General features: G+C 39.1%; 1 protein-coding gene across 3 annotated transcripts in view; it reads right to left on the bottom strand.

Moving 5' to 3' along the window:
• Nucleotides 1-7086: 7086 nt before the first annotated feature.
• Nucleotides 7087-25330, bottom strand: part of CRB1 (crumbs cell polarity complex component 1) — a 165152-nt gene continuing 146908 nt past the window's right edge. For all 3 annotated transcript variants that reach the window (XM_023224729.2, XM_023224728.3, XM_023224731.3), the window contains exon 12: nucleotides 7087-7921. In XM_023224729.2, the coding sequence (XP_023080497.2) occupies nucleotides 7706-7921 (216 nt within the window). In that variant the 3' untranslated portion in view covers nucleotides 7087-7705. The remainder of the gene's footprint in view (nucleotides 7922-25330) is intronic.

Raw genomic sequence — 25330 nt, 5'->3', positions numbered from 1 at the left:
CTGCCATGGCCACTGTGGAGATGGGAGTGGTTCTTATGCTGCTGGGGTAGTGTTCCAAAGGGGATATATGTACTTGTTTTAAAATCAGATTTGTGTGTCCCAGATATGTTTGAATGATTCAAAAACTTGTGTTTTGAACAGTCGTATGTGGGATAAGCAAGTGCTAAAAACCTTCAAGGTCTGGGCATCTTTGAAACTGTCAGCAAGAGAAGGATTTTGCTGACATCAGTTTCAAAGAACCTAGTCAAGGTTAAAGGAGGGGACTGACTCTAAAGAGAGCATCAAATTCCCATAGAATTTTTATTTTTTTTTTCGAGATGGAGTCTCACTCTATCACCCAGGCTGGAGTGCAGTGGCGCAATCTTGGCTCACTGCAACCTCTGCCTCCCAGGTTCAAATGATTCTTCTGCCTCAGCCTCCCGAGTAGTTGGGACTACAGGTGTGTGCCACCATAACCAGCTAATTTTTGTATTTTTAGTAGAGAAGTGGTTTCACCATGTTGACCAGGATGGTCTCGATCTCTTGACCTCATGATCCACCCGCCTCAGCCTCCCAAAGTGCTGGGATTTTAGGCGTGAGCCACTGTACTCGACCCCTGTAGTATTTAATTTAACCTCAGTGATCTCATACATAAGAGAAGGTAAGAGTTGCAGAATTTAGGAGAGATGCCCAGAGGTCACAAGTTAGCTTAGTTTGCTTCCTAGTTTTATATGGAAAAGGTAGCAAGAAAATGATTAAGACATAAAGTTTAAACTAAAACAGAAAAGTCAATGCTGAAAAATAAATAGCACTGAGAAAGAAAAAGTTAGATCATACTTCCTCTTCGCAAGTCACAAAGGCCAATAATGCTGAAATAAGAGAAAGTGAACTGGGTCACCTGTCACTGATCCACAGAAAATAGCTGAAGCTGCCCGAGGCTGTTTACACTAAGATGGCAGGGCTTTTCTTGCTAGACAGATTTTCACTGTCCACATACCTATGTAGGCCTCTAATTAGAGTTAAGTGTGCTTACCTATCTGGTAGAATCCTGGCCTAACCAGGTTCTTGTCTGTGTGTCCTGAGATTGGACCATCCTTAGGAACAGCTGGAGAGCTTTGCTTGAATTCTCCAAGGGAGTAGGGAATGTACTTGGAAAGGGTGGTCTGGAATGGAGGGAGGCCTCTGAGGAGATGCAAGTGTGACAGTAGCAGTGACCTAGTCTCCTACTAAACTCGGGGTTGCAGGAGCTATGTTATCCTACAGTTGCTCCCTGGTGATTAAGAAGGGGCAGCTCTGAGATCCAGGTTGGGTGAAGGGAGCAATGCTAAGTTGTGCAGCTGTTACTGGCCTAAGAGAGTTGATACAACGCAAGAGGACATCCTCACCACCCCTGTCCAGCAGCGGCCTCTGAAAGTCAGCCTGATGAGAATAGGAGTGGCTGATGGAAACTGCTGCAGGCCACCATCACAGCCTGGATGACTTACCAGGGCTGCCATTCCTGACAAGAACAGATACTTACAGAAGTCAGGTCATCACAAGGCACTAAAGAGACTTCAATATTTAAAAATTTTCACTCTTCTCCAACATAAGTCACCCTTTTGACACCTTTGAGTCTTTTATAATAATCTTATCTCTATACTAATAACTCTTGAGGGCAGATGTTAATCTACTGAAATGCTTTCAGAAGGTCACTAGAACTCTGAAAGTTCACTGGAACTCTAGTAAATATAAACAAATTTGATTTTTTCAGTAGGGTGTGTGTTTGGCCAGTTTCTTCAAGGGAGAAGTGGAAGAATTAATTTGTGTTTCATTTTAAATGATTCAAGTTACCCTCTGTCAGTTTGGATGACATTACATTTTACGCTCTAATTGTGAATGACATTTTCTTCATCCTTTTTTCTCCCATGGTAAGGCCTCTGATTCTATCAACATGATAAATACTAAATAAACTGGCATAATTGGAATCTCTGATTTGGGCCATTAGGTGCTTCAGACAAACAGTTTATTAAATGGATGATTTCTGCTCTTGTTCAATTTGCGACACTTAAGTCCTATTAGTGCAGATTCAATATTTGAATGAAATTGGTATTTGGCAGTGGAGGGGTGGTGAACTGAAATCCATGTTCTATTCAGATCACCAATCAAGAGGACCCTCTGGCTTCCCTGCTGTTTATCAGAGAACCAATTATCAATGCATTTACAAAATAATACATACTTTTAGAAAAATTTGAGCCTGGGTTCATGTCTATATTTCACACGGGATATCTATATTCTGGACCTGAAAAACCTAATGACTTTGGAAACCCAATAAAAGAAAACTTTTATTATGATTTTTAACCTTTAATTAAGGTAAAGTTTGGCTTAACCTAATTTTTCTTTATGCAAAAAATAATTTCAAATTAAACTACTCTGGGTGGTTAGTGCTAGTTATTTACATTTTACAAAAAAAAAAAAAAATCCCCAAATGATTCAAATGTAGAGCAATTTCTTTTTAAAGTGGGCATTAGAAAATGGGACTGACCTTGAAAAATAGAGTTTTTGAATGATCTCTGTATGGGAAAGCTAACCTAGACGTTGTCTTGTGGACCACCTGCCTCATATGGTAAAAGACTTTTGCAACTATACAAAGCTGGATGTTGAGCATGTAGCTGAATAAATTAATTCATGCTGAAGCCAAATATTTGACATGAAGGATTGAGTCAAAATGGCATCCAGGAGCTCCTATACTGTAGGGACTTTTTATAACACCTATATTTGCTTCCATTCAGTTTGCCTTATTTCAGCCATGAATGAGCTCAATTTTGAGCCAGGAGCCTCAAGCTGCAAACCATGAGCACCTCTAAAAGATGCTCCACTTCGAACTGAAAGATTTGGATTTGGGAGCAGTTTTCAAGGGGAGATTGTTGCCTCCCATCCTAGGAGACCCTGTGACTGGTGATTAAAGCAGCTGTGCTCAGGCAGGCACTGCCAAATATATTAGATAGATGCTATTCCCAGGTTTCTGGAACCATGTAAAGCAAAGCATGGGTACCAAATCATAGAATAATCGGTTTAAATGGGAAACATGCATTTTTGTCATCACTATTCAATGCCATGCACAGCAGTAAAAAATCTACTTTTACTGAAAGCAGGATGAAACTTGAAAAGTCATATTCACTCCAGATATGCCCCTGCACAGCATAAAACCAGGTTGAAAGTTGGCTAGCTAATCATTATCAGAAGGATGATTTAAATCAAGATACATGGGTCAATATTTCTTGCTGTTAATGAAAAAAGATGATGGTGATTTTCTATCAAAAGTGGTTTAAGGAGTAACCCTAAAAGGGCCAAAAAAACATAATAATAAAGTCATCTCTACAATGTACAACTAAAAAAAAAAATCTTTATCATTAGTTGTTTGGAGGTCTGAGAGACCTGAGACCTTTTGATTTATTTCTGACAATTTCATTGAGGACATACAACTGGTATGTACCATTTATTTTATTCTTACAGATGAATTAAATTCTTTAGTTGGATGGGACCACCATCATGAGGCAATTCAGAGTTACGGGAATGACATGAAAAAATTATCTTTCTCTGCACAAAACCTGCTTATTTTACAAACACATTATAAGACAGATGGGAAGGAGGATAGGAGGAAAATAGTTACCTATTTGGTTTGTCTGGCAGATAAAGTAGGAGGTGGGAGTGTGGAAACCATTTAAACATGACTGCTGCTTGTCATTTGTCCTAACACTTCATCTTATCTGAATAGTAATCATAGATGCTATGGATGCTATGTATTGTGTGCTTACTTGCAGTTAAGCATTTTCCAATAATGTCATCATGATGTGCCAGTGCAATACAGGTGTGATTCCCAATTTTCAGATTAAGCTCAGATCACCTGAATGGGGCATTTCAGAAATTTAAAACTATGTTTCTTTGTCTGCAAAGGCTCGTGAAATGAAGATAAAAGTTTCAGCCTCAAAGGCTGTTATGAGGTCTAAATGAGACATAATGCATTTAGTGCAGCAAGCTTAAGATAGTCTTGGCCTCTAGCGAGGGCTCAGGAAGGGATCCCTCATTATTGTTCTAGTAATCATTATTATCATTGCTATGATGCCGTTTAGTTCTACCTCTATTCCTTATTACTGTTACTCTTCAATTACTGCAGGTAATACTAATTGGTCATGATAATAACAACTATGGCTACACAGGGCCAGACTCTGGGACCATGCCTGTCTCAGTCTCAAATAAGAGGATCTATTAAGCGGTGGTAATTTAGGAATAAAATAGGGGAAGTCTTGACAGCTGATTTAAGTCACAGTCATTTGTTATTTCCTGCTTGTCTTTGCACTCACTGTGACTACAGAAGCCACATGAGAGTCCACTTGAAGGAGGCTTCCTGTCACTCCTTGTAAATTCACACCAGATGTGTGCCTTTTACATTGGCTACCTTGGGCCAGGGTTCACCCTAGGGCAGGAAGTAGGCCGGCTGTGTCCACTTTACACCATGCCCCAAACCCTGCAAACAGCTGTGCTAGAAGGACTATGACCCTCAGCGCCTCCTGGACCTGTGTTTGGATTAAATGACTCTGCATCCTTATTTGCCATCCTGAGAGAAATCTGACATATAGGTGTCATATTTTATTCATAATGTACTAGTTGTTGTTCCTATACAAATGAATACTGTATAGTCCACCAGTTCCCAGAGCAGCAGTTCTAAAAGCAAAGAAATTAGAATCAAAGAATTACCTCATATTGCCGTATTCCTTAGGTTGCCTCATTGATGTGAATAATTGTGTTTCATTTATCTATTACTATGTAACGAATCACTCTAAACCCTAATGGCTTAAAACAATGTACTGTTTCTCATGATTTTGTGGATTGAGCTGGTGGCTCCTTTGCTGTTCTCATGTGGGTCACTAAGTGATTGCAACCAGCAGGCACGGTGACTAAGGCCGGGTTCAGCAGGGACACCTGGCTTGGCTGGGACTCTCTTTTGACACGTTATTTTCATTCCAAGCTTCTTCACAGTATGGCAGTCTCAGGGTCGCCTTCCAAGAGAGCGAAAACAGAAGCTGCAAGCCTCTTACGTCTGGCAGAGCACCATTTCCATGGCATTATGTTAGCCTAACACAAATTTTGAAAACGCACTTGATTAAAAAGCTGCACCGTCATTGATTATGCAGATACTATACTTTTTCACTAAAACAAGGTCTACATTGTTAAAGATAGTTCAGTACAAATACTTCATGGGGCCAATTTGGAAGCATTCTTGACGTTAGATATTGAATATTTAGCTTCTTCAAAGATAAAGAGATCTGGCTTGCTGGGGCAGCCTGTAAATGTCCGTGTACTTGAGTGTCCACATGGAAAGAATCACTCATTTATTCATGCCTGCATGTACTCACTTATCCATGTATTTGAACATTGGTTCCTATGCAAAGCTCTAAGCTAGATACTGGAATAGAGCAAATACTCAGATTAATTAAGCCAATAGAACCATTTTATATCCTGTGATCTTTTTAGTTTGTATGTGTGTGTGTGTGTGTGTGTGTGTTTAACTCAGCTATGTATTTTTTCAAGCATGAGCTCTTTCTTTTCTTTTCCATATGAACTTCTATTAAGAAGTTGTATCTAATGAAATGCAAAAATAAATATAGCTCATGGTATACTTCACATGTAGACACTGGAGACATGCTTCTTCTTGAACTTACACTTAAAGCAATATTACATATGGATAAAAAAGCCTGAGATTGAGTAAGACATTAGATAGGCTACAGAGCCATGATAGTTTCATGACCAGCGCATCCAGTGACAGCCCACACTTTCGGATTTCTTGGTGGCAGGTACAAATTTGAGCACCATTCATTCATTGTTTGTTAATTTATCCAGAAAATAGTTATTGTGTTTTCCCTATGGGTTAGGCCTGTTCTAGGTGAGAGATACTGGAGTAAAAAAAATAGTTCTTATCCTCATATAACCTAAATTCTAGATAGAGAAAATTGAGAACAGCAACGACAACAAAATACACAACCTCTCAGGTGGTGATAAACAGCATGGAAAAAAATAAAGCAGAGTTTAAGGAAATGAGGAGAAACTATCAAAAGAGATGGAGAGGGGATGGACAGTGGGGTAAGAAGAAAATCAAGATGAAATGGTGTCCCATTGTGTAGAAAATATTTCAACAGGAGTGACAATTCTTTCAAATGCTTCAGAGAGGTCAGGTAAGCTGAGGACTGAGGACTGGACATTGTGTTTGACCATGTGGAGATCATGGAGCAGTGATGAGAAAAGCCAAATTAGTTTAAGTTCAAGAGAGGATGAGAGAAAAAGAAAGGGAAACCGAAAATACAGAAAACTCCTTTGTAGACGTTTTGCTGAAAAGAGGGGTTGAGGAATGGGGTGGTTATTGGAGGGAGATGAGGGCCACAGGAGAGAACATTTTTATGATAGGAAATATGACAGCATGTTTGGTGCTGATAGGGATGCCCCAGGACAATGGGAAAACTGATGATGTAGAAGAGAAGGGAACTTGCTGTAATGATATCCTTGAGTAGTTGAGATGGATGGATTCTTCTAGACCAGATTTAAAAATTCATGTCATTAGACATGTTGAGTATACCCAGAATATATAGGCATCTATTCTTAAATTTTATTTATATTCTACAACAGTAGCATGTTTCAAATATTTCAAAGCACATATAAAAATATAACCAAATGCTTTGTAGAAAAAAATATAAAAATAGAAGCCCCAGCATTTTCTCCAAACACTCCATAGTCTTATACACATTCTCCTTAAAGTGCACACATTTAACTTTGGAGTTCTTACCTTTAGACAATGTCACTGTTTGGCCCTGATTTACCTAAAAGCAGTTGGAAGAAAAGAACTTGATTTTTCGAACTTGAGAATGTGAGTTTTCCTCCTATTTTGATTTCTATCTAGGAAGTGTGTTGACTTAACCAACCCTTTTCAAAGAGTAATAATTTTAAAATGTAACCAACTTGAGATGATTTAGTTAAGATCTAATTCATAAGCAGGTTCTTCAAATGTTCCTAGAGGTTACTTTTGTCACACGTAATGTCACAAAAATGCAAAAAGTACTCAGAAAGGAAAACAACCAGATTTTGATTTTTATTTGTTGCCATTGGGTCACTTTTTTGAACCACAGGTCATTCCCATGGCTTTCTCTGAATCCATGAATGAAGGACAAAAGTATACAGAAGTATCCCATCGCTGGTATACAACAATCACCTTTGACCACATGACAGGAGAAGTGAGAAATGTAGCCAATTCTTTATTGTAGTTTCTGTGTAAACATATGGCAGAAACTAAACTGCCATATGTTTACACAGAAACTACAGAAAGAACAGAAACCTAAAATGAAAACTAAAAGTTGTCCCCAGGTTGAAAAGAGGAAAGAGTTTCAGTGATAGACACTGGAGCTTTGCTCAGAAGACTTTATTCTCTGGAAGATGTTTTTGCTAATTATAAGGCTGAAATTACTGGCACAGACTTTTTTCGCGATTGGGTGATATAACATAATAAAACAATGGTGTCGAGTAGAACCACTGTGAAAGTCTTTAAGGTGGCCAAAGGAATCATTCCTGTAGTTCCAGTGTAATCCCAGTTGCAGATTAACATCGTCAGGTATATCAGAGACCCCTGAAGTACAGTCATCACATTCACAGTGTGTGAATCCCCATCTCAAAGGGATCCCCATCTCGAAGGGACAGAATGCTCCTAAATCAGTCTCTCCATCGCAGGGGGCGGCATCAAGTTCCACATTTCCACTCGGGAGCCCTCCTTCTCCTGACGGCTGGGGCTGTAGGTTCCCTGAGTTGCCCTTTTGTTGGAGGTGACAACAGAAGCAACAATGGCCAGCAAGAGGATCAGTAACAAGGCGAGGGTCACTGAGCCAATAGCGGTGAAAATGTCCGAGATCAAGTCATCTGCCAACTGGAAAGATTGAAATCATTGGGATGTGCATTCTACAGCAAAGGCAAATAAATATTCAGGACAATGGAACTACCCAGGAATGAAGACCAACCAGAGCAAGCTGGTACCACTCAGTACTGTAAAAAGACCAAGGTATTAAAAGAAAGTCAGATTTTCTTATTCTCAAATCATTTGCAAGTGATCATATATCTAGCATCTAAAGTCTACAGACAGAAAATTTGGCATGAAATATCTACTGTATTTGCTCAGTCTCTAAATCTCAGTGACTGAGATCATTCACGTAGCAACAAAGGCAAAAGATGAGCCCATATTTATATTTGTAAAATGATTCTAGATCTATAGCCACGTATTATTCATGATCTCTTTCCTCCCTTGCCAACAGTTCTGATTTGGGACTGAAGAAATGGTTGTTTTACAGTTTTGTTTCGTTTTGTTGTTTGGGGAAAGGAAAGAAATTAAATTAGTTGGGTCTTGTGGGAAAAATTCTTGAGACAGAGGAGGGACTGTGACACGCTGGTTTCGCCCAGAGGTTTCCACAGGAATCACTGATTCGGATTCGACATGGCAATTGAACGGTTGTAAAGGCGCATGCGCTTAACGCTGACTCCAAGCATCTAGCAACAGAAAGCGGCAGGTAGAGCCCTGTCAAAGGGAGCTGGATCCTGGGCTCTCAAAGTTGGTATTTTTACACAGTGGTTTGATTAATGTTAATCCCGATGTGTTTGCAAAACACTTTTTAGCAAACCCGAATTCTATCAGTTTAACAATGGGTAACATGAAACTGGGACTGAGTTGCATAGAAATATTAAAGACAGAAAGCAATTACTGTTTGAATTTTTAAACTGATTTTTTCAAAGACGTATTTCTGTCAGGGGAGAAAACTCTTTTACCTTCTCATTTAGCTTTCTCTAGGACTCATCCCCACGTTACCAAACCAATCTATTACAAATGAAATCTGTTTAACATCCTAGAGAGTTTAAATATCTTTCTATCCTTAGTCTCTGTTTTTCGTTCCCTGTGTCTTGGTTTAAATTATTATATAATTAATATAATATTCTAATATCTTCATAGCATTGTCTGGGATCTACTCACAATAAGCCTTGCTCAAATGTGGTTCATTAGTTTGTGCATTCATTCAGCAATACTTATTGACCATTTACTATGAGCATTCACTGAGCAAGGAAATGAAAATACCAAGACAAATACAAGTTTGGAATCTGGAGCTCAAATTCTGGAAATAGGAGAAGTGGGAAACACACACACACACAACCACAATACATTACAGATAGGTGTTATGACGGTGTGATGAATTGTCTTGGGGCATAGGTGGAGCAAGATTGGAATGAGACATGATTGTCCTTTGAAGGATTAGTGGATGCTCAAGTACTCCAAGGAGGAAATTCCACTTTAATGAGACACTCTTGGTGGCTCACACCTGTAATCCTAACACTTTGGGAAACTGAGGCGGGCAGATTACCTGAGGTCAGGAGTTCGAGACCAGCCTGGCCAACATGGTGAAACCTCATCTCTACTAAAAATACAAAAATTAGCAGGGCGTGGTGGTGGGTGCCTGTAATCCCAACTACTTGAGAGGCTGAGGCAGAAGAATCGCTTGAACCTGAGAGGCGGAGGTTGATGTAGCAGACATCATGCCACTGCACTCCACCCTGGGCGACAGAGCCAAACTCTGTCTCCAAACAAGAACAAGAACAAAAACAAAACATAAAAGGCAAGAAGGTACAAAAGTCCTTAGAATTTAGGGAAAAAGTAAGAAACCCAGTATGACTGAAGACATTGACCATGAATGTGTATGTTTGAATTGGGAAAGGATGAAAAGAGTTGGGGAGAGAAAATACTGTAAAGTAGAAGGATCTTGTCAAGAAATGTGAATGTCACACTGAACTCAGACTTTTTCCTGTAGTCAGTGAGGAGCCACTGAAGATATTTAAGCAAAAGCATGACAGGATAAGATCTGGTAACAGGGTGGAGGATGGGAGATAGTGTAGGTGGGGAAGAAACTGGAGGCAGAGCAGTTAGTTTATCTTATTCATCATGATAAGAGATTAGCTAGGTCTAAATTTAGCAAAGGAGTGAGAATTGACGGGAAAGAATGGTTGAGAGAGATTTCTGAGGTATACTCAGCATCACTCCATGTCAGACTGTGTGGGGTAGTGGGGAAGAGAGGAAGGATGAAGATGGCTGGTGATACCACATTAGATGAGCAGGTGGATTGGGATGTCAATCATTGTAACTGGGTTCACATGAGGAAAAATTGGGTTCACATGAGGTTTGTGTAGGAAGAATATGAGGTCAGGTTGGGAAAAGCTGGTCTTAGGTGCCTTGGAGACATTCAAGAATATAGTACTATTAGATCATCAGAAACACATTTACGACTCCATCTCCCCTTCACATTACTGTCAAAAATTCTGGGTTATGGCAACTTTTCATCCTCCAATGATTGGAGCTTTTGAAGTAAAGAATGTAGAATTTCAGAGTTCAGTAGTTTTTTAGAAAAATAGTTTATGTCAACTAGAGGGCAAGCTCTCCATCCATACTGTGTGGCCATGCTTTTGTAAATAATTATATATTTTATCAATAAAGATAACTCTGGCCTGGGAAAGAGGAACAGAACCATAGAGTTGGGCTTGAAAGGTCAAAAGGCTGTGACACAGAAGGGCAGATGAAATCTGACCAGCAAAACACCTTAGTACTATCCAGTGATCTTTAGAAAATGCACACTGTTGTTCTTAGATGTTGGTTTCATCTTAATCTGTCTGGTAAATCATGTCATCTGTTGGAGGAAATGGCAGTTCTCCTGGATGAGAGAGCTGGGAGTGTCCACACCCATGCACACAGGAGAAAAATCATTTGGTTTGTCTCCATTTTCTAAACTTTTCCAGGCCCTTCTCTTCTCATTCAGCCTGAGATTGATTACATTGGGTAAACTGAGGCTACCTAGATCCTCTCATCTGCTATTCGGCAACAGGAGAGGAAGAGGGACTCATGGGGGTGGGTCCTGAGTCCTTGTTAGCACCCCAGTTCAGGTGGAACCAGAGGGCTGACCTGTTTCACATATTTTGGGACTCCTGAGAAACCAAGTCCTTCATCTACAGTTGCTTTGCTGTCCTTAAAAATGTGATAAAAATAAAAGAGCAAATTCAAGGCCTGGATCCAGCCCCACTTCTGCCAGTCCTGGCTGTGCAATGAAGTGGTTAAGAGGTCAGTCTTTATAGGCAGAGACCTGGGTTTCATTCGTGGCTCTGCCAAATACTTGTGCAAACACAGCAAGTTATTTCACCTCTTAGGAACTCATTTTCATCACCTATAAAATGGAATATTAATATCTATTTCAAAGGATGGGACCAAATAAAACACAAAGAATGCAAAATACAAAAAGTACAGCCTATAGGAAGTTCTCAAATACATAAACATAGTAGTAGTCATTAGTATACCATTTATCACTATCCCTAATTCGACTTGCTTTTAAAAGATAAACTAGAATTCCTTCAGGACCTTGCAGTATGACCAAGGGAGCAAACCTACAAACCCAATATTGCAATTCCCAGTCTCATATAAAGTTTTTGATGAAAGAGTTCCCCTAACTGTATCAAATAGGGCATGTCATTAAGCTTTAGAGTGAACTGAATGAGTAGGGTTTTGAAATCGCCTCTTCAGGGCCCTTTGCTTTTAAATTCCCATGGTTGAAAGGCTTTTTTGCTCCACTATTCTTCAACTGTGCTTAAAATATACGGCACTAGGATGGATCTTTTGATAATTGAAACTGCTGGGACACATGAACTGACGATGGAGGCCTCCAGGTGCAGGACGAGATTTAAGGCCAGGCCTATTTGGATTGGTTGTGCTCTAACACTGTGCTTTTGAATAACCTTTTCCTGAAAAGACATACCTCAAATTAATTATAAATGTCATGTAAAATTGTTTTTTCTTTCCTAAAAAATGACATGCTGCTATCTGTAGTCAGTTATCATATTAACCACTTTTTAAACATGTATATTGTATATATGATTAATTTAAACTGTGATTACTTTGAACTCCATATCTGCAGAATAAAATAAATAGATGTTTCATTTGTTCTCCTCAAAGAGAATTTATTCTGAAACATTAACTGGGTTCTGGCCTATATAGGACCCAAGCAAGGTTATGCCATGGTATTCTATGATGAAACTGTCAAAACCTATTTTGAAACTTCCATCCTGATTATTGTATGCTGGAATGTCCTAGCACCCTACGTTAATGTGTGTTTTCCTTTTAATCCTAGAAAAGAAATTTCATCCTGTTTCTTCTGAAGGGGAACTAGAAACAGCATGCACTTGCTAAGCAGACAGAAAGGCATTTGAATCCAGTTTTGCTACTTGTTTAGTATACTTAGCCGATATTTACTGTTTTCTTACTTCTCTCAGAAATGTCTTAATAATGAAAGAGAAAATTCAAGGCCTGGGATGTAGCCCTACCTCTGCCACTCCTGGCTGTGTAATGAAGTGATTAAGAGCTCCGCTCGTATACCATTTTCCCACAGTATATGTAGGTTAAGTATACTAAACGGGGACAACAATTCCCATGTCTTAGAATTGTTCTAAGAATTATAGTATTCAGTGAATAAAGAGCTTCTCATAGGACATACACACAGTACGAGAACTTTGATCCATGTGGTTGCTCTTGTTTATTACCCCTTCCCCTGATTGATTTCCTGAGTGACCTTCCCCTGATTGACTTTCTTGATCCTGTTTGGATTTCAGAACTGCTACTATCCACTCAGGGCCGAACTTGTGAACAAGGAGGTGCTTTGGGTTATCACTCTCAGTGGGCTGATGTGGCGCTGGTAGAAGGGTGTGCAATCTGGGCCTATCAGAATCACCTGTTACTAATTGCTTGAGAGTTCATCTAATTTGGAAAACACAAAATGAATGGAAATAAAAGAAAGGAGACAAATTCTGTTGTCAGCATCAGGACCTATCTTTCATGATATTTAGGGCCAATGACAGCATTCGAAATAATGTGAAGACAATAAACATATCAGAAGGAGCCCTGAAAAAACATGAAACATTGCAGGATTTTTTGGAAAATGTAACCTCATATTTCCAAGTGAATGGAGATGCAAACATGAAAGCTTTGACTTAAAGTGAGGGAATTCAAGAACTAACGTTGCCACCATCACCCCCCTGAGGTCCTTTCTCTCATCCCTGTGTTTTATAAAACCAACAGAAGTATGTTTGTGGTTAAAAATGGAGGCAATATTTGGGGTTAAAAACTGGAAAACACCACAGTGCAGTGAATTACTTCAAGTCTTTCCTGGAATTCAATTGTATGTATATCAGTTACATAGAAATATGTGGAGACAGTTTAAGATGGCCAGTTAAAATGTTTGAATGTGCCAATTGATTACAGGTTACATTCCAGCTTCAATATGTGCATTTCTGAAACTAGTTGTGTCTGTGTGTGTATTTAGTGTTACATCAAATAACCAAGTAAGACCATTATGTGCAATTAAGAGAATTAGTGACTCATGGAAAAATTACTTTAAACACATTGTGTCTTTATCATGCCAGTTAGGATATTTATCTTCCGTCTACACATATAAAGCAAAATAAAGGCATCTCTTGAATGCTCATCCTCTAAATTTTTTAAAAAAGAAATACAACTTCGAAGAGCAGTTCTTGTGAATTGCTATTCCGACAAGTAGATCGTCAATTTGGTGGATGGTAAAAACCTCCCACACAGACCTCAGTCCTTGAACTATATCTTATCAGTGAATTGTTAGAAACGGCTGTTTCCATAGTAATATTGAATATGTGCCAAAACTCTGTTTTTAAAATTAATATTGTTATAGCAGCCAATTTTCAACCATAAATACACTGTCTACTTTACAGTCATAAGGGGAAAATAAGGTATTAAAAAGCCAAAAGACAGGACTCGGGAAGTGTCCTGGGATAAGGAGGAGGCTATCCAGCCAGATGCTCCTTTCACCAAATAAAAGGCTTAGGAATGTGAAGAAAGGACCGCGATCAGAGAGCCACCAGGCACCTTTCCCTCTAAGCAGCAGACCGACAGCAGGGAACAGGGGAGGGAGGGATCTGCACTGCATGCTGAGTATCATTTTCTCCTTGGCACTGCCCCATCTCTTCATCTGGCTGCTCTGCTTCTCCCAGAAAACAGATAAGCTCCCACTGGGATTGCTGAGAACAGAACAATGGTGAGCTACGGCCCCCTCCAAGGGCTGTAAGACTGCAGTTAGCAGGGTTTGAAGTCCTTGCTGGAAAAAGAAGGAATCCAATATAAAGGCTTTTTCATTAATTCTCACCACGTGATTACAATTTCTTTTAACTCTGCTGATTGGGGGTCATCAAAAAGCCAGGGGAGGAATAACTGAGCTGAGATGGGACCGTCCAGGGAACCACAACCTGGAAGATGCTTCCTGGCAACCTTCTGATATTATTTCCATACCAGAAGGAATGGTATAGCTACAATAGGAAGGAAGAGGCTGGAACAGCTACTGTGGAAATTTCTTGTGGATATATTGGAGATAAATGAGAAAAAAAAAATCGATTTAACATAAGGATATATATTTGGAATTATAGTTCCAGGTTAAACAATCAACCTCTTAACATTAACTCAAGCATGACATATTTCCTCTTGTAGACCTTTAGGGAAAGCGCTCAGTGACACTGAGATTTGACATGTGCTGTGACATTGGTCATAAATAGGCAAGTTTATTCCTGCATTCAACAAATTGTGTAATCACAATGCTAGCTAGAAATAGAGTGCTGAGCCAAACAGTCCCTGGCAGGAGCCAGTACAGGCATTGGATCCGTGAAAATAAGTATCAAGCAAAAGCCCTGATAGTTCACAACTTCTCTCCTACTCAGGATACCAGATTTTAGGCAGAAGCACAGATGCAGCTAGAAGTTTGAGGACATTGCTTTCATATTTTTCTCTCCATAAGCAGGTGGTATAAGTGATAGCATTGTTTTCTTTGGAGCACATGGCCTTGTGAATAAAAATTATCGCCTTGTCTCATACAAGAACCAAATCTGAGCAGCTCAAACTCAGTTATATTTCATTATGCTTTGTAAATTTATTGTTGAAAGATAATGGCTAGCCATTTCTTCTGACCCTGTGTCAGTGGTTCGCCAGATGTTTTTAACACAGAAGACGCTTTAATTCTCCTAATAACTCAACTAGGTAGGTGTTACTATTTGCTGTCACCTTCTTCGGGAGACCTTCCCTGACCATCCTCTTTGATTGCAATCAGCTTTCATTCTCTCACGTACGCAGTACCAGGTGAAGTCTATAGAGTTTATGTCTGTCACCTGCTGTAATGGGAGCTCCATTCAGGTGCAGATATTTGCCTTCCTTGTTCCCAGTTGTTTCCCTGGCACCTGGAACAGCGTCTCTTCCACAAAGACATTGCAGACTGCCACTTGGCAGAAGAGAGTTAAAAGTTAGAGCTTGTCCAGCAGCATGCAATGAGCTATTGACTTTATCAACACAGAGTTTCTGCCTCTTGGGATTTTTAGCTAATAAAAACCTCAGCATGTGTCCAGCAGAGGAATGGAAGTAGCAAGAGGAGGTGCTATCTCCGCGGTGCTGAGGCAGGAACTGGTGTGGCAGATAAGGGATAATATGACCAAGGAGCCAACCAAACATGAATCCAGGTGAGCATTATTCCTTTTTGTGAAATCAACAAACAATGTGTTTGTTTTTACCTTTTCCTCCCCCTCGTATCTAGAATGGAAACGTTATCAAGTGACACAGTCAGGAGCTGTTAGTGGGGATTAAAAACAAAAAAATAGGTAAAAAATAAGCCACAGCCAGCTATCATTTGCTACATGCGAATTATTCTTTTTGTTTCTGTTAGGTGAACTACTGGACATTAGCTTGGCCTATTTTGGTCTCAGAAAAGCTATGTGGACATTCATGCTTCTCTCCCTTTTTTTTCTTTTCTTCTCTTTATTTCATTTTAGAAAACATTGGTTGCTAACTAAAGATTCAGAGCGTGTAACCCATTCAGCGCTATGAGCTGCAAACACTTGTAGTTTTCAAAGCACATCCTTTTCATCTCTTCATTACTCTATTCCCAGACCCATTTGTAACCAATTCCCCTACCATTCTGTTCAAATTTCTCTCTTCTGCATTCCCACAGTCACAATCCTGGCCCAAGGCATAACTGTCTTCTCCCTAGGTAATTCACCTATCCTCTATACACTTATTTCCTCCAGAATCTACATTCTCTATCCAGCCCCACAGAAAACAATGACCGTACTTACCTGACTAGGAAGCCCGGGGAACGAACTGTAGCAAACCTATCCATATCAAATATAAATTGCTAATTTCAATTGTATTTCTTTGTTTGTTTATTTATTTTGAGACAGGGTCTCACTCTGTCGCCCAGGCTGGAGTGCAGTGGCTCAATCTTGGCTCACTGCAGCCTTGACTTCTGGGGCTCAAGCAATTCACTCACCTTGGCTTCCCAAAGTGCTGGGATTACAGGTGTGCGCCACCCCACCCAACAATTTTTAAATTGAGGCTCTTTACTAATGAGTCCCATTTCCTCGTGAGGGTCACCATCAGTTGCAGCCTAGCTAGTGCTGGGAGTTCCAGCAGAGCAACTCTATTTACCTGCCACTTTTCAAACAGGAATCACCTGCTCCTGCCAAATCACTTCTCCATCCTGAAACATGCCATTTATTCAATCATGCCTCTCCTCTTTTTAAAAGACAATTCAAACTTTCTCTACTTTGCAAAGCCTCTCCAGGGAAGCCCATGTGACTCCACTCACCTGTGACTCTTACACAGCAATGTCCAGGGCCAGCACCTTTTTGAGAAGAGCTGTAGCTAGGCCTGCCTGGCATAGCATATGCACGTGAATGTGTAGCTGTTGTTTAATGTGAGTTAAGCCAAATCCATCCCTCCCTTAAGGACTCTAAGGCATGACTATTTGTTACTCTGGAACTTCCCAATAATATAAAACGCAGTGCTTTGCGCAAATGGCTGATCAACTGTTATTGACTCACACACTTGTAATGCTGATTGCCCTGTTTAACACATTATTAAGTTCTTCTCAGTCATAAGAAGAGTTCTGTATAGCCCAGAAAGTTTGTTTGTGGTGAAATTCATTTGTTCATTTATTCATACTTTCATTTACTTACTCAACAAATTATTACCGAATGCCTTCAAAGTTTCAGACAGCATATTAGATCCTGGAGATATGGAAGTAAAAGGCATAACCATTATCTTTAAAATAATTCACTATTTACTGGTAGTGCCTGGGGGTGGGGCAGCCATATAAACAATTACAGTTCCATATGGGTGGTGTTAGTTTAGAGGTGAATATGAAGGAAAAACAAGGAGAAAGGAAGGTGCCTCATGGCATCTCTAAGTTTCTCAAAGGAAGTTGCTGGGAGAATGAGGTAAAGAAGTGTGTTTTAGGCTGAAGGAATCACCATGATCCAATTGCTTTAAGGAGAACAAAAAGCATGCCTGTGGTTCTGGGACATTTCCTGCATGCCTGCAAGACTTTACAGAAGGGTAACTCCTTATGCAGAGCCACAAATGGAGAAGAAATAGAATAGGAAGTGGCAGACAGCTCATGTGCCAGGGAAGTGTTTACCAAAACTGGGCATGTAACCCATCTAGATACCATGTCAAGAAACCTGATTTCCTCTCTCTCAGGAGGGCCAGAATGGAGGGAGCAATTTCATGTGTACTCGCTGCTGGTCCTTTCCTAGCCTGATGACTTATATCGCTTATTCTAAACATAGTAGCTTCATTATTTCAGTTCCCTTTTTATGCATCTGCTGGGTCCTCTGCTAACCTGCATTTTGTAGTGCAGAAAAAGATTGGAGTTTCTTCATATCCCATTTCTGCCATACTAAATAATTTTAGAAGACAAGGGATAAATATGCCAATTGATTTTATACAGAATTCCAGAAGCAAGAGAATATTCAGTGGCAAAAGGATTAAAAGGGCAGGGGACAGTTTGAGGTAAAAAAGATACTAAAAAGACATGCCAACTGATGACTAAATGCAATTGATTGTATCCTGGATTTAAAAAATCTATAAAGGACATTGTTGGAACAGTTAGGAAGTCTGAATATGGATAGTATATAAGATGTTAAATTTCTTGAATACGATATTAGCATTGTGGTTATAGAAGGAAGTCCTCTTTCTTAAGAGACACTAAAATACTTAGTGGTAAAGTGTCATGACGTCTGCAATCTACTTTCTAATCATTGAGCAAAAAAAAAAAAAAAAAAAAAAAAGACATGTATAGGGACAGAGATAAAGCAGAAGTATCAAAATGTTAAAAAGTTGGTAATCTGGGTTAAAGATTTACAGGCATTAGTTGTAACTTTATTTTCCAATTCTCTTTAGGTTTGCATTTTTTTCCAAGCAAAATGTTGGAAAAGTAATAATTTAACAAACAATTTTTATAAAGAAAATAGTTTCTCCAACCCCCATATTTGCAGATCTTGCTTCTTCCATTACCCCTTCCTTGGCTATTCCAGGCCTTGCTTATTTCTCTCTGCTCTACACTTTTATTGCACAATAAATCTTACTGTCATTGATGGTCTTATCTCCTCTACTAGACACTAAGATATGGATCACATCACATGTTAGTTTCCTCACATATTTGGCCCTGACCCTACCTGCCTGTGCCTTGCACGGTGTTGGACACACAGTGGGTGTTCATGGACTTTCTTATGATTGACTGGTGTCACCGCTCTTAACCTATAAGCCGTACCTCGGTTCTCTTTTCATTCAGATTTCTTTCTTCTTTCCAACTTTCTTCAGCTGGTTAAAAGCTACTATTAATTCATTCTCACATTAGGCAGAAAAAATAATGCAGGATCCCTGACATCCCTACGGCTTATCACATATCCCTTCAGCAGAGGTAATCTAGTCTGTGTCATCATATTTATTGCCCCCAAATCAAAACCAGTTGCCAAAGTAATGAAGGTCTATTGGTTTGTGTTGACTTAATCCATGTCAGAGGAGCTTTAGGAGCATATAAGGATAATTTGACCAGCAAAAGGAAAGCCATAAAAATGATCAAAAAGCCAATAGATATGCTGAGAACACCAAGCTTATTTTACTGAGGATTTATGACCAATTTATCAGAAAATTATTTGGTCCAAGCCTACATTCGAATAAGTCTCTCAGTAATTCAGTAAAGATTCCAACCTCCGAAAAAAAATAGCCTCCTATAATGAGATACCCTAGTAACCCTAACTTGCAGCACATGTACTTTAATTTTCAACAGTTGTGAGACTGCAGTAAATCCAGCTTTTGAATCACTAGTCCCATTTATGCCTCAGACCTGCATTAAATTACTAGAGCCTGAACTGCCTCAGAGCAGAGCCAATGCATCGTCCCTTCAACCTGCATAAGTGTTGATTAATCAAATAGGGTTTAAATGTCGGACATACCCCAGATGGTAGCAGTGCCAACTCCTGCTGTGTCTCAGCAGAAGTGGATGCCAAATCACCAGACTCTGCCACACTATGTCAGCTTTGCCCCAGTCCCAACTTTGGAGGTTGTATTTTATTGACCAGACTCAAATTGGCTTCCCCTCATGTAGGTGATAAAGTGTGGCGTCAAGTCACCCATGTAAAATATATTATTTTAACTTTGACAGCTTGTCATTGAAGTCCTTGTTTATATAATCTATTGTGCCATTTACTCTATTCTTATTTTAAAAAGCAAACATAGAAATAAAAACCTTTCTTTTAGTGTTTCATTGATGAATGTCTATACCTTGCACCTTCTCTTAAATAATCTCAAAAGTAGCCATTTCTATTGCCACTGTCAGTTTACATCAAATTATCAGACTTTCAGTTTCGAACTCTGCCTAGTGGAAGATGAAAGACACATATCATGCTTTAATGGGAAGCCTTTCACTTCACAGCCTTCTCTCTTCAAAATAGTTTGAGACTTGGTATGTCTAAACAGAGATGGATCCTGTGAAGCTGAGAGGCTGATCAGATCCCAAGTGAACATTTCTAAAACCTATGGACTCAAAGCAACTTAAAACACCAAGCAACCTGACAACCAGCAAAGATAGAAACCTTCATATTATGAGGATTTATTGAAATAGTATTTAGTTTTAGAACTAAGGTTTCTTTCAGAAGTCAGTCTTTCATAAGCCATTTGGTAAAAGTCTATAGGTTTTAAAGTTAGCAGGATTAAAAAAAAAAAACCAAAACCTTATGTATGACTTTACTAATAGTTCACCTAAATACCCCAAAGCACAACAAAAGCAAAGGCTAGGTTTTCATTTGTATTGAGGAATCTAAACCATTTATTCTTGGAGGGGACAAAAATAAAGTCTAACAGCATTTTCCTATTAGTTTAAAAATACTGCTGAACTAAAATTGCTCCATTTCTATGTATAAATTTAGCACAGAATTTAATAACCCACTATAAAATTAGATCATACAATAAAGCTAAAGTGGGTATTTTATGCTTTGCGATCTCTAAGTCTGTCTTATATATGGTACATAGGGTAATTATGATATTCACAATGACCACATCTTTTTTTGAAATAATAGTTTGAGATCCTTGTCCAAGGAAAGGTGGGAAGTAGAAGTGACAAGAACTGTGTTCCTTTGCTACAAAAGGCTCAAAAGACAAATTGCATGACAAGTTCTCTTCTCCCTTAGCCACTGGTTAATTTTTGGAGACTGTTTTAATAAAATGAAGATCAGGTTATCTGTTTACTAAGCAACTCTCGCATCTATTTAAGAAAAAAATGAGATAACCTGGCTAATGTGCTTGATTATATTTTATTTCTATAATTTGCAATTCATACTCTCAAAATATAGCTTTTTTCTGAATAATTCTTGTCTCATATTTGGTATCGCATTGACATGAGTTATTTACATTATTTCTGAATTTTGAAGTAATTGCTTAGAGAAAATATTCCTCTTAGTGACTTAAATAATCTGAAACAGGGAAATTTTATTTATTTTTTAACTCCCAAGGAGACATAGAATTGAGTGTTCAAACTATAAACTAAGCCTCTTCAATTTTGTGGTGCAGCACAACTCTCTCTACTTTTTCCCATACCCCAAATAACACTCCCACTGCCCCTTTAAAAAAAAAAAATTTCCCTTGGGTCTATAACTTTTCTATTCAATCACCATTTAGATTGCTTGTCCTCAGGGATATGGCCGAGTTAGGAGCCTCAGAAAGAAAACCATGATTAGTCACTAGGCTTGAAAAATCCTCCCCAATCCTGTTTCCAAGGATTGATGCCAATTCTCCAAACGTGCTCAGTGCTCATGTTCTTTTCAGGGTCATTCTGCTTGTACAGCACAGATTAAACACACAGCCTTAGTATTTTCAGTGTTGTGAGGAGACGCATTTACATTCCACTGACAGCGTTGGGTGTAAAAGGAAGCCATCTGCTGTGATTTAGCAACACAAGGAGGAGCTACAACTTTGACAAGCGAGAAGGAGTTGCAACATAGCTCAACTCAGTCCAGGTCCTCTTTGTGAGGTGGACCTGAGCAGAAATCACCTCAATATTAACAGGCATTTTTATTAAGTAGTTCTAAGACGTTGGTCTTCTATTAAATGTTTCAATGTTCTCTTTCACTAAAATTCATGTGCTACTATTTGTTAGGGTTCTTTTACTAGTTTCAGGAACCCAGAGTAAATATATTAATTCTACGACAAAGGTGACACCTAGGTCTTTGATTCTTTGAGCATCCTACCCAAGTAGTTAATCTTTCCTGTATTTGGTTCATTTTCTACACTGGGATTACCTGTAAAATACATTAGAACTAAAAGGTGGAACATAGGGATATGGAAAAAGTAACTACAAGCTGAGGATTTAACATTTTCTGGCATTTTACATTCCATCTCTTAATTTTCACCACAATCTAATGATACAGAGATTATTGCATGTATTTAAAAGATGATTTAAGCAATTCGTCCAAAGGCACACAGCTAGTAAGCAGCTTAGAATCCAAATTATCAGGGCTTGTTTACAGCTGCATCCTTAGAGCACTATATAAATGTAACCCCAAATCTACCCCATAATTTCAACTGTATTACCCTTAGTTGGCATATTTGCAGACTGAAAGAAGAGTAAAAATGGTTATTTTATATTTCAGGTCTCTTACTATGCACAGTGCTTATGTAACCAATCATGCTTCTCTGATTACTGATGTCTGTTTAGTTTTTTTTTTTTTTTTGGACTTTACATGTGAGAATAACTTCAATAAAGTAGGCTGATGGGTAGAAAGGTTTTGCTTTGAGTTCTAGGAAGGTGCCTAGCACACAGTAGGAGTTGGGAGGTAAACTGTCTTTACAAAGAGTGTCTGCATAGACCTAGAAAAATTCAGCAGGAGAACAAAGAAAAAACTCCCTCCATAACGCATAACTTTCAGTCCTATGCTTTTAACATCCCAGTATGTCTATCAAGAAGTAAAACAACTAAACAATGAATAAAATCTCCCGGGGTTGTGGCTCATATAAAACAGCCATGTGCTCCCCTCCAGTTTTAACACAATATCATCAGGCGATGATTAAGAAGGTAGCTGTTTCAGTGCTTCAGTGTCAGGAAACAAGGTATCAAGCCAACAACTTCCTTGTTAGGTGCAGCACTTAGATTGCAGCCATGTTTTGCTTCCAACTGTAAATATTAACCGTGAAGAAAAAAAAAAAAAAAAAAAGAGATCTGCATTGGCTATAGGCTGCCTGAGCTCAGCATATTACATGACACTCTGAGCGTTATTTGCTGAGCTGTAGATAATTGTACTTCTTGTTAACAAGTTTCCATGTATTTTCACTCCATCAGCAGGTTCTTGAATCAATGCTTAGATTAGGTTTGACTACATCAGCACAATTTGACTTTGATGAAAAGTTAGAAATTTATGCGTAATTAAAAATTACGCATCAATTTCCTAATTTTCCAGAAAAGGCAGCTAATCCTTTTGGATGCCATAGCATTTATACCTTGTCCCTCAAAACACACTGGCTCCTTTGCCTATAACTCACTAAAGGAGTGTGTAATGTTTTTAGGACCAAGGGGAGTATTTCGGGGCAAACTGAGGGAGTTCTTTCACATGTCACGCATTGCCAAGAGGATTTAATGTTTCCAGGAGCATAGGGGAACTTTGGAGTTGTTTTTCTACTCCTTTTGAGACACGAAGTTTCAAAACCATTTTAAAGGAGCTTATATTTCCTTATAGATTAATGTAAAAATGGCCTGAAAATAATTTAAATCGTTTATTAAATCATACACACATATTCCACTATGTATAAGGTATATCAGTATTATTTATAGTGCCTGAATTTAGTAAATGCCAATTGATAGGATGGTAATACAGTCGTCCATAAAATGCTCCTAAAGTTGTTTCATTGCAATGGCACATTTCTGCCTATAAAAAGTCTAAGGCAAAAAGCTTATTCTACATTATCAAACACAAAATCAAGAGCGACAACATTACAGGTGTAAAAAATGTGGAAAAGTCAAACTATTTAACTTATAAGAACATACTTTTGCATTTGTGTAGCATAAATTCTAATTGGCATGTCCTGCGCCATGAGCTCCTGCAATTCATGGCTTGCTACGCTTTTGTCTTAATGTACAATTTCAAGACCCATACATTTCTATATTGAGAAAACTATTCAAACAACATGCCATCTTTTCCTCCTTTTCCTGTCAACTTCAGAGTTCATGATGTTTTGCAGGTGCTGAAATTTTTTTGAACTGAGCTGACAAATTAGATGGCATTGTAAAACAAATGTAGCACTCCTGGACATAAATGACGAGTAAGGTCTGATATATCCAGGTGCAACTTGGATTGTTTGCCAGGTAGAGGGGAAAGCTCTACAGATTCATGTGTTGAGCCCAATCAGGACCTCACTTTTAACCAAGAGAATGTAATAGGAGCTTGAGAATTGCAATGTCTGATCAATGGAATTAGTAAAACAGTAGACAAGTCTTTAAAAGGAAATTGATCAATGATGATGGTTCTTGTTATGTGTCTCTCTAGCTTGAAGTGCCATGAGAGCTAACACATAGGATGCAGCCTACTTTTCTGTCACAGAATATTTAATTTGAAGAGGCAGTCACTCAAATGCTTTCCCTTTATGCACATGTGCATCACCTTCACGGCTCTCGTAACCCACCCCAGGCTCTTTCCATCCCACATTGCCTCTTTACGAAGGTGCTCATTTTCTCCTTCAGAGTGGTCCTCTGTCCTCCCCAGCCATGGTCTGTCCTCCCCAGCCATGGTCTGTCCTCCCCAGCCATGGTGGGAATCCTGTGAAATACTCCTTTTCTGTTTCAAGGCAGAAGACTAATTATGCACAATTACACAAGAGGCTAATCCTCTTCAGCTCACCTCCCAAGGTGAATGTGAAGCTCAATGTCATTACTTAGGGTTCTGTACATAAATCTTTAAGTTGAGGGGCTTATATTGATTTCTATAATTTGAGAGCATTTATATTGGTAATTAAGTGGCAACGCAGTTATACCAGCCAAACACACACAACCTTTAACTTCAAGAAACTGCAAATAAGAATAATTTACATATTGCCAGCTGTGATTATCTTTAGTGCTCACAGGACTTAATGGTAAAAATATATAGATTCTGGATCCCATCAGGGCTGTAGAGCACATTTTATAATTTCTTTCCCATTTACATTCCTCATTTGCCCCTAGAACTGTTCTTTAAGAAATTCCAGAGTTCCCTGGACATAGTTGGTCCCATGATAAACTTGTGTTTTTGTAAACTATGTGTAATGGCATTTCTTTTAAAACACTTATTTTACAATTAAGAAATGTTGCTGGGCGCGGTGGCTCAAGCCTGTAATCCCAGCACTTTGGGAGGCCGAGACGGGCGGATCACGAGGTCAGGAGATCGAGACCATCCTGGCTAACACGGTGAAACCCCGTCTCTACTAAAAAAGCTACAAAAAACTAGCCGGGCGAGGTGGCAGGCGCCTGTAGTCCCAGCTACCCGGGAGGCTGAGGCAGGAGAATGGCATGAACCCGGGAGGCGGAGCTTGCAGTGAGCTGAGATCCGGCCACAGCACTCCAGCCTGGGTGACAGAGCGAGACTTCGTCTCAAAAAAATAAAAAATAAAAAATAAAAAAAAGAAATGTTAAGACTTCTAGAATTTTCTGGTAGGATGGTCTGCTTAAAAACAGCCTCCAAATGTTGCACTTTACAAACTAGGAAACAGAAACCCAAAATTATACACTGGAGAAAAATTGAGGATTCGAGGTTAGATGAAGTGTGTGACCCCAAGTAAGTCACTTCCTTTCTTTGGGCCTTCATTTCAGCATCTGTAAAGTGGAAATAACAGTACTGCTGACAGTTAGAACTAAATGAGGCATTGCATGTTGAGTGCATGTGATCATTATGGCCTAAT

This window comes from Piliocolobus tephrosceles, chromosome 1 (genome assembly GCF_002776525.5).
Source record: "Piliocolobus tephrosceles isolate RC106 chromosome 1, ASM277652v3, whole genome shotgun sequence".
Lineage (NCBI taxonomy): Eukaryota > Metazoa > Chordata > Mammalia > Primates > Cercopithecidae > Piliocolobus > Piliocolobus tephrosceles.
This window is presented reverse-complemented; position numbering and strand designations above follow the sequence as displayed.